Raw genomic sequence first — 10387 nt, forward strand, 5'->3', positions numbered from 1 at the left:
ATGACTACAATATATATTAAACCTCGACGTAGAAATTTTATAGTACACTGTTAATTACTCATTATCATACTTTAACTATTTATTCACATTAAAATTATATTTAAATTCCCAAGGAATTCATTTCGAAGTACAAATTTAATTAATTCGAAAAAATAAACTTTAGTATTGTCTTTTGTTTAAAAAAGGAGTTCATGTGTATTAGACTTTAATATGTTTTACAATATTCTTGATCATCTTGAAGTATACATCTTCAATAGAGATTGAGAAAAAGAATAGTTCTACATATACATATACATATGACTTTAAATTATAAGAGAAAAGTGAGTCTCTTACCGTGACATTTTCACACGTTTTGACTAGTTAATTACCCTGTTTGATCTCGAAGATTCTAAAGCAGTTTTCTTTACGAGGGTAATTATTTAGTGTTGTTGGAATTGTGAAGTAAATCCGCCGTTTCTTTTCTCTCTTTCATGCATGCACATAGTATGGATACATAATTTGTATTATGTGTGTGCGCATATCAATGGAGTGGTCATTGTTCTCTTTTTTACCTAAGCACTAAAATGAAGCACTGTGCCAGAATGTCACTATAAGAAAGCTTAAAGGCTAAGAAACTTCGTCCACTCACTTCAAGAACCCTAATTATTATAATGAAAACAAAAAGAGAAATGCAAATTACAAAATAAAAATCACAATACAAATAAGCAAAACAAAAGCCTCCTCTCCCTTATCTTTGCCTTCCCATCATCATCTTCTTTTTCTTTTTATCCTCCTCTCTCTCTCTCTCTCTCTCTCTCTCTCTCTCTCTCTCTCTCTCATCTCTCTTTTCTGTATATTATTCTCTTGTTTTTGATTCTCCACTCCATAAATTATCAAAGTTGAAACCCTTGAAAACTTTCTAAAAGAGAAAAAGAGTGATCAAATTAATTTTAACATGGTTTTCTCATCTGTTCCAACCTATCTTGATCACCACAATTGGCATCTCCAGGTATGATCTTTAATCTTCTTCCTTTGGTGCATGATGCTTTTTTTTCGAATTTGAATATTAATTCTTCATCCAAATGAAAAAGATAAAGCATATGTATGCCATAGAAAGATGATATATACTCATTCATACATATTCTCTTTAAAAGAATATACCATGTACATGTAATAGTTAGCTTTCTTATTTATCTCTTTTGTTTTCTTGTTTTTTGTTTGTCAGTTGCAACAATCTAACCACCAACAACTAGGGCTTGGTGGTGGCGGTGGCGAAAACCCTACTCTCTCACCACCTCCTCCTCCGCCTCAACCAGTTGGTGGCGGAGGTGGAGGTGGTGGTTCACGTGGGGAAGGGTCTATCAGACCAGGATCTATGGTAGATCAAGCAAGGTTGGCCAAGCTTCCTATGCCAGAGCCAGGATTAAACTGTCCACGTTGTGATTCAACCAACACTAAGTTTTGCTACTTCAACAACTATAGCCTCACACAACCGCGGCACTTTTGCAAGACGTGTAGGCGCTATTGGACTCGAGGCGGTGCTCTAAGAAATGTCCCGGTTGGGGGAGGTTGTAGGAAAAACAAAAGGAATAGTAAAAGCAGAAGCTCAAAATCTCCTAGCCGAACCGGGCCTAAATCTGTAAGTGATAGTCCATCAAGATGTAGCACCGAAACTATGGCAAGTACTCAACTCCCTAATCCCCCCTCTCTTCAATTACCATTCATGAGCTCTTTGGGTCATTATGGAGGTGTTGGTAGCAATATTAGCTCAAATCTTGGTGGATTTCAGCCTCAAAATGAAATGGGCAATTTTCAATTAGGAAGTGGGAGCTCAACTGGGAATAACTTCAACAACATGTTATCAATTGGAGGGATTGAAAACTGGAGATTGCCTTTCTTAGCTGGATTTGAGGTACCCAATAATACCAATTTATTTCACTATCAAAATGAAGGTGCAGCTGATCAAGCACCATCATCTTCAATAGTAGGAGGAGATATGCGAATTCCAAACACTGGAATTGATAATACCCAAATAGATCCTCCTGTGAAGATGGAGGATAACCGCGGCTTGAGTGTATCAAGACAGTTTCTTGGTGTTTCCGAAACTACTAATCAACAACCATGGGTGGGAAACGCATGGACTGGAATTTCTGGTGTCAGTAGTACTTCTTCTACTACTCCTACTACACATTTCCTATAGTTTGGTTGTTTTTATCTTTGCAAAGAGGGGGGGGGGGGGGGTCTTCTTTGATCTAACGATGCATTCTGAGTATAATTCAGCTCAAAGTTGCATGTAGCAGTTTTTATAAGGGAGGTACTGAACTGAAACTTGGATCATACAAACCCTAGGTTGCATATATGGTTGTCTCCAGGTCAAGTAATTAGGGTTCCACATCCCACTGTGCTGAAGAAGGAGAACTAATGTTAGGTTTACTTTGTTTGTTGAGTTAACTTTGTGATATGATATGATGTTTGTTTATTTTATTAATGAGTTTGAGGGTTTACTTGTGTACTTCTATGTAGAATGTTCCTATAATTTCGATGTAAGTGTGTGCTACTTTGCTAATATTCATGTATTATTTGCTAATGATAGCTTTTTTTTTTTTTTTTTTGGAACGGTAACTTTCAATAACAAAAACAAACCGGCTTACCCACAACACGGGCAGACCAAAGCACACAACACAACAATTACATATTCACAAATTTACACCAGTCATCCCACGAAACACCTCTATGACTCGACCTATTAACGAACCACAAAAAGCTAATAGCTTTGACTTGACATTTGCTAATGATAGCTAGTCTCTTTATTTGACTCATGTCTTTTGAAATTATTAGATCTATGAATAGTTCAACAATGGTTATAACAACTGTTGAAAATAACCAAAGTCTTGTGATACTCATGTGAATTCAAATCACTTTAAAGCTTCAAAGAATGAAAACTATAGGTGATCATCTGATTTTCTCAATATGCTCACTATCTTCATCTATATAGTAAATTATTATTGGTGTCAGTTCTCAAGTTGCCTCCGTGAACTCCATAGTGATATGCAAACATTAAATGCAAGAGTGTTTAATTCCCCTTGGTTATTCATGCATAAAACCTAGTGTATGTTGTCTTCTATTCAGCTACACACATATATATGCTATACAAAACAACTCAGCTGTCCGACGACCTTTAAGATAAATAGTAAGTATCTTTAAGATAAAAAAAAACACTCAACTTTGTTTTATACATAAAGTAGTAACAAAATTTACTTAATGTAGGTCCCTGTTTCGCGGAGGATTACGAACCTAAACCTTGTTATACAAACCTACTAGCGAGTGCGGAATCCAAGCTAGCAAGCAAACCGAGTTAGTAGCAAGTAGAGAAACAAACACACAAAGATTCACCGATTAACACTAGTCGTATTAATGCAAATGAAGGTTCGGTTACAAGCTCAATGTTTACAGAAGTGTTCTATAAACTCTCTAAGTGTGTGTGTGAGTTCTGGGCAGAATGCTCTCTAAGCTTCTATCTCTCGGGTGTGTGAAAATGGCAGAACTCTAGAACTAACTCACACTCAACACATGCATGGGTATATATACCCAGCTCAGCAGGTCTGGATCGAAGGATCTGATAGATGGTCCGAAGGATCATCTATCGATCATAGTTCACACGAAAGATCAGCATGGACCTCGAAGGATCATCCTTCGAGGTCTAATGGTCGAACCATGGTCGAACCATATCTTTCGATCACCTCGAAGGATCAGGTGTATCCTTCGAGGCTATCCTTCGATCAGAACATCTTTCAACTGTTGTCCAAGTCAAACCGGAGGATGGTTGACTTGGTCAACTTACAACACAAATCAGGACATCGTTTATATCAGACCGAATACAGACAAAGTACAGACACAAGTGCACCAACAAACTCCCCCTTGGCTGTAGCTTTGTCTTTGATCTCTAAGCTTTGTCTTGTTCTTCTAAAAGTGTAGACTTGTCTGGAACTTCGACAGTCTTTGGTCTTCAGGTCTTCAAGACTCTGATGTCCTATCATGTCTTCAATGCCGGAGGATCTTCAAAGTCTTCACGTCTTGAAAGTAGAGAGTGTATCAACAAACTACCCGTATCATGTAGGAAGTGTGTTGACAAACTCCCCCTTAACATAAGCTCCCCCTTGAGTTATGCTCGTGAAAAGACTTTATCTTTATGAAGTGAGATCCTTGTGGTGTTGATGATGGCCAGCGGCAACTCGATCATCTTCATCTTTTGAGCGCCTTCTCGTCGTGTCTTCATTCCAAGGCTTGTCATCGACCATGTTCTCCTAGCCTTTAGAATCTGCACATGCAAGAAATCTAAACGCGTAATGAGAACAACTGCTTGGAATAGTATAAACAAATGACACACGAGTGACCATGTCAAAATCAAACACCGTCCGACAGTTTGAAAGTTTAATAAAATTTGTCAATTTTAGTTTTTAGCTTTCAAAACATGCAAATTTCGACCGTTTATGAAGATTTAGTCAGTTCGGTTTTCAGTCAGGTTTCAGGTAACGAAGACTTGAGCTCCAACATCGTACGATCGAAAATAAAGCAGAAATAAAATCTTTTTGGCTTTTATAAAGTTTTTATATTAAAACACGCCTAAAATCTTTTTGGTATTTTTGAAATTAAAAGACAACAATTTAAAATCCTTTGAGTGTTATCAAACGACATCACCGCTAATGTCGTGCTGATATGCACCAAACGACGAAACTGTTTAAAAGAAATAATAAAAGTTAAACAGTAAATAAATAAATATATACAAACATTCTTTTTGCGAGTTTCGAGGGTAAGAGAATCATATCAGTGTACGGTCATGCCAAAACACTCTTGTTGTTCAGTTAGTTAACATTAAGATAAGCATCCTATAACAATTATCGGTATTGTTGTCCACTTAAGCTCAACTTATCAGATGTAATCATGGCGAGGGGATACGTTAAGGTATGATTTATACTTACCGACCGGTGTTCATCCACATCACGACACATTCCCGTATCAAGGTATGCACGAGAGTTCATCTTACCAGTGAGTATACCGATTATCATCTGTTTGACCGTATAAATTGTGTGATACTCACTTATTTTGATTTGAAAACAAGTCCTATGTGATATAATCACTTATTGATGAGGAACTTGATTTTCGTATGCATGAGGGCACAGGTGCAAGTCCGTGAACAGGTCAGTACTTCCGTACAGCAGAGAGACGAACTTGACACCCGGAAAAATGTGATATTTTATCACTTATTTGATTTGGACATGTGATTGTTTATCACTTATTGAGGTCGAATGCAGTATGCAATATGTACACGTATGTATAGTATCATGGAAGATCTAGACTTGCGTCCCCGTTATTTTTCGGTAAAAGATACAACCATGATACCCAGATGATAAGCAGCATAAAGACCGAATATCTCAGAACCTCGGCAATCTATCAAACGAAATTTCGGTACTAAGACCATATGCCAATGAATGGTTCCCACCTGATCTTCAGTCGATTAAGATTTATATCACCCTGCACACTTTAAAATGATTGTGAGCCTACCGATACATCTTATATAGAGCTGCTTATCGTTTTGCATTTAAGGTTTAAAGAGGTTTGGATAGACCACTGATGTACTATCATTTTCTCTTTTGCTCGCCAGGAAACTCATTTTTGTTTTTCTATTGTTTTTGTGTTTTTGAAATTTTTCGATGTTTTTGGATTTTCAGATTTTTGGATTTACTCCCCCTAAAATCAATAAACTAAGATAAATTTAAAACACAAAGGTATTTACAAAAATGATTTTCCGATGTTGGTTTTACTCTTGCTTGACCTTAATGCCGTTTACCAAAAATTAAGTTTTATCAGAAAAGATTTAACAAATTTTGGAAAAGTGAGTTGGCATGTCTGTAAGCGATGCGAACCATGACAACATTGATGAGTTTCACATTGAAACAATCACGTGTGAGGTGATATCCGAGATCAACGTGTCAGGTCAAAGAGTGCTGTTCGAGATAATAATAATTCACAAAGTAGCTCAAATATCGACAAGTATAGGAGAGATTAAGAATTTAGAGGCGTATCCTGCAACTGTTCCGTGCATTGCAAGGAATCTAAGCACTCTCCCAACTGGATATCCATCCGGTGTGGACTTCAAGGTCGAATTTGCAACTACTGAAAAATCTCTTGACAGCAACAAGCTCATAAACCTCCGGGTCCGGCTGGTCTTCCACATTTCACCAGCGAAGGTCTTTGACTTTCTCTTTCAGAAATGGTGTGCGGATGTTCAATGCACTCCAAGGCATCGACACACATTTCACTTCATTCGTTCCTGAGGACCCGATCAAAAACCAGAATGACCAAATTTTTGGCACGTTCTTCATTTGGTCGAATTTTGCAACTTCATTCATCCACATTTTCTTTTTCTTTCCTCTCTCTCCATCAAAGGCAACAATTTCTTCTGTCGCCTATCTTGTGCAAGGACATTCCACTATCAACAATCCTAAGACTATCAATAGTTCCTCCTGGAACTTCCTGCACACTCACTCAGAGATCAGTTGGAGAGAGGGACCCAAGCCATTGTGGTCTTGGGTCTTCCATTTTCATCAATGACAATAACTTCTTGTCTTTGATGGTTTGTAAATTGTGATGGTCCCCCTGATTCAGTAACCGATTTAGGTTTCCATGTCTGTTTTGTTTTATCAGTGTCATTCTTTAAAATCTTAACTTCATTACAGTTTGAAGTTTTTGAATTTGTTGATTTTACAGAAACAGATTGTTTTTGAACCACATCGGTTTTAATTGCTTTTTCAATCCTTTTGACCTGTTGGCGTTTCTGCTTCTTCTCCCTTTCTTTTACAAGGCGGGGATCTTGTCTGACAGAAGCAGATCGCTTACGGTCATTGTGATCACGGGGAGCATCAACCTTTTCTTTCTGCTTATGAAGATAAGGGCAATTTCGAATTATATGCCCAATGGTTCCACACTCAAAACATGATCTTCGTTCAACATACCTCGAAGAATCATGTGTTCTCTTAGCCGATGATGTTGAACTTTGTGAACCCGAGGTACTAGGCTGTGAACTGTTTTGTTCATTTCTTTTCAAAACAGTAGCTTTCTTGACAAAATCTAAGTTAGATTTATTTTCAAACGTTTCAATTTTGTCCGTTCCCGTCGATTTCACAAAGTTAACATTTTTCTTCTTCTTTTGAATCGGCTTCTTCTGGACTTGAGCCGGTGCCTTTCCTTTGGGCTTGGTGTGATTTTGCTGTTTTGGCATTGCTGGTAATTTCTTGTTGCCAAATTGTTTTCGAACTTCAGCCTTTGGGATTGGAGGACACTGTGTAACTGTAACATGTGGTCCTTTCTTCCCCAGAAACTTACTTGTCGAATTTTCAAAGACTTTATCGATTAAGGATTGATTAACGTTCTTAATCGGAAAATCTTTGTCTGAGTAAATTTTATCATCACCAACCAAAGTGTACAGCAAGGTCACACTCTCCGACTCCTTCTCAGACGAGGACTCAGTTGCAACAGTCTTAGCGGGTGTGGCAGGGGGATCACATAGAATGTGATTCTCAAGAGGTATGTCCTCATCTTTAACTACCGCATCAGACTTTGCTCGAGCAGCATCATCAGATTCATCATCTGAAGAATCAGCATCCTCAACCTCAACTGGAGGATCCTGTTTCTGTTCAGCAGTTACAGATGTATCTGCTGACACATCCGAATCTGAGGATACTTCTTTCTGGTATCCGAGTCCTGCTGCAAACTCCTTCACATCAAGAGGAACAGATGGTTCAAAGAACACTCTATCCTCCTCATCAGGCATGGCATCATAATTGTGTCTGACTGGTGGTGGACATTTTTTGTATCCTATGCATGTGACATCCTTCTTTTCTTTCTGAACGTCAATGATGTGATCCAACACGTAGCTAGAGCTCAAATAGCTGTCTAGCTTGAGTTGGATTGCCTCACTTTCCGTTTTTACACAGACCATTTCTTTTTGCATTGCCTCAAGACGTGAGATGTACAAATTAATGTCCGTTTGTTTTCTGGAAACCATTTTAGTCAATTCAGTTTTGTCTTTCTTTAATGTCTCAATCATTGACTTAAATTCCTTTTCATGGTTTTCATAAAACATATTGGCTTCTGTGCATTTTGAAAGATCCACAGTCAACTTCTGATTGTGGATGAATGTCACATCATATTTTTTCTGCAGAGCCTCGTGTTTGCTTTGCAAAGCACACCACTCATCATTCAAGGAATCATGTTTGTCTTGCAAGTCAAACAAACTAGCTTGTAAAGCATCATGTTTGGCTTGCAACTCAGACATGTTTGCCTCTAACTTAACACATTTAGCCTGCAAGCTATCACAGTTATCACAGTTTACAGCAATGGGTTCATCGACACATACCTGACTTGAAGAACTGTCGACATTAGCCATAAAGGCTGAATGGAGAGAAGACGAAGTACAAGCAGCTTGATCCATCAGAACAGATCTTCCTTGAGTTTCTGCTACAGCTTCCTCCAACAGTTCATCAAAGTCAACATCATTCGAGACACCAGATGTCTCACCTACATTCTCATCGCCTGACCCAGATGAATCTTCATCAACACTCCTGCTGTACCCAGAAGAGTCTTCATCTTCAGACGATTCACCACCACTGGCGGAAGATTCTCCACCACTGGTGTTAACTATATTCTTCACAACTTGAGCAAAGCAAGCTGTACCATTAGGAGCATCACCACCAAACTGGATTGTCCAGTCGCAACCTTCATCCATCTGAACTACAAGTGCCCGGTTGTCTTGATTGTTGACAGGCACTAATGTACGTTCATTATTCCTGTTCTGGTTCTGCTGGTTGCCCTGGTTTCTGAAGGGGTTCTGGTTTCCATGCTGTGCTGGCTTTGCACATTCCCGTTTAAAGTGACCCCGTTCACCACAGTTGAAGCACCTTACTGCTTGTTTATCGAACCCATACTTGGTGTCTCGCTTACTTTCCAAGCTGGTTCTGCCAGTACTTTCCATCCAATCCTTTGCTCTTCTCACAGCACTAGCAAAGGCCCACTTGATATCCATCAAGTCCATTTCTTCTTTATCTATCTGCCGATAGTCTTCCTGTGTCAGATTAATGTTGCCAATCTGACCTTCTATCAATCCACAGTACGCGCTCACTATAGTGTTAAGTAGCTCCATGTGTTCCTTGGCTACTTCTACACTGACTTTTGAGAAGCTTGAAGTGTCGAGCTGTACTGTATTTGGCTTTGATTGTTGACCAGCAGATGATGTTCCTCCATAACATGCACGTTGTTGTTGAGCAGGAGGCGGAGGAGGAGGTGGTTGGATTGGATTTCCAAATATGTCTGTGGTGGGAGGCGGCTTAACAGGAACTTGTATTGGATTGCCAAAACAATCTGTACTTGTGACAAACGCCGTTTGAATTGGAGCATGTGAACCAGTTCTTGCAGACGAAGAGCTGGAAGTTCCATAATACACTTCTGGATTTTGTGGCAATGGAACTCTCTTCGCCTTCAATGTTTCCTCCTGATCCTTGTTCTCCAAAAGCTGCACGAAGTCGTTAAAAGTTGTAGTTCTCAACGCTCCGTTATACTTAAGGATTTCCAAGAAGCTACTCCATTGAGGAGGTAAGGCATCAGCAAACTTCTTCACCACCTCTGCTTGAGTTGTTGTAACTCCAAAATTGTTCAACTCAGTAAGCAGGTGATAGAAACGACTTGTCATGTCTCCCAGAGACTCCTTATCCATGCAAGCGAAGCTGTCAAATTCTTTCTTGAGTAGGTCATGACGCAGCTGACGTGTTGCTTCATTCCCTACTCCTCTTGTTTTCAACCCGTCCCACAACTTCTTAGTTGTCTTGAAGCTGACAAACTGGTGATAAATATCCTTGCTCAAAGCCTGGGTGAGAATGGCGTATGCTTTCTTTTCCAGATCATACGTTTTCTTTTTATCTTCGGGAAGATCAGCAAATGACGCAGTCTCTGAAGCAGCAACCTCTATGGCTTGATCGAAATCTGTGGTGAAACGTATCCACAGTTCCGTATTTTGACCAAGAACATATGTTTTAAACCTCTCAGCCCATCCTGGATATTCATTCAAACTCATCAGTTTTGGGGGTCGATTCAAACTTCCTGTTTCGCTTTCGCTTAATAAGATACTTTGTACACTCGGAGTTTGACCCGTTACTAATGCCCATTGATTTGACGGTAAAGCATTTACTTGTGAAGATGTAGATACTGGAGATTCGGCCCATGATGGTGATAAACTTGTACACGTGTATTTTCCACTATCAGGAGCCGGTGTACCCCACCATGAAGGAGTAACTCCTGAACTTGTATATTTACCACTATCTGGAGCAGGATTCCACCAACTCGGATTCATCTTTGA

At 39.2% G+C, this 10387-nt stretch overlaps 1 protein-coding gene across 1 annotated transcript; it reads left to right on the plus strand.

Moving 5' to 3' along the window:
- Positions 1–811: 811 nt before the first annotated feature.
- On the plus strand, positions 812–2566 carry LOC110895697 (dof zinc finger protein DOF2.4). The gene is made up of 2 exons (XM_022143021.2): positions 812–988; positions 1205–2566. The coding sequence occupies exons 1-2, from the start codon at positions 935–937 to the stop codon at positions 2177–2179; spliced, it is 1029 nt and encodes a 342-aa protein (XP_021998713.1). The 5' UTR covers positions 812–934; the 3' UTR covers positions 2180–2566.
- The last annotated feature ends 7821 nt before the right edge of the window (positions 2567–10387 follow it).

The sequence above is a fragment of the Helianthus annuus genome, chromosome 1, assembly GCF_002127325.2.
Source record: "Helianthus annuus cultivar XRQ/B chromosome 1, HanXRQr2.0-SUNRISE, whole genome shotgun sequence".
NCBI lineage: Eukaryota > Viridiplantae > Streptophyta > Magnoliopsida > Asterales > Asteraceae > Helianthus > Helianthus annuus.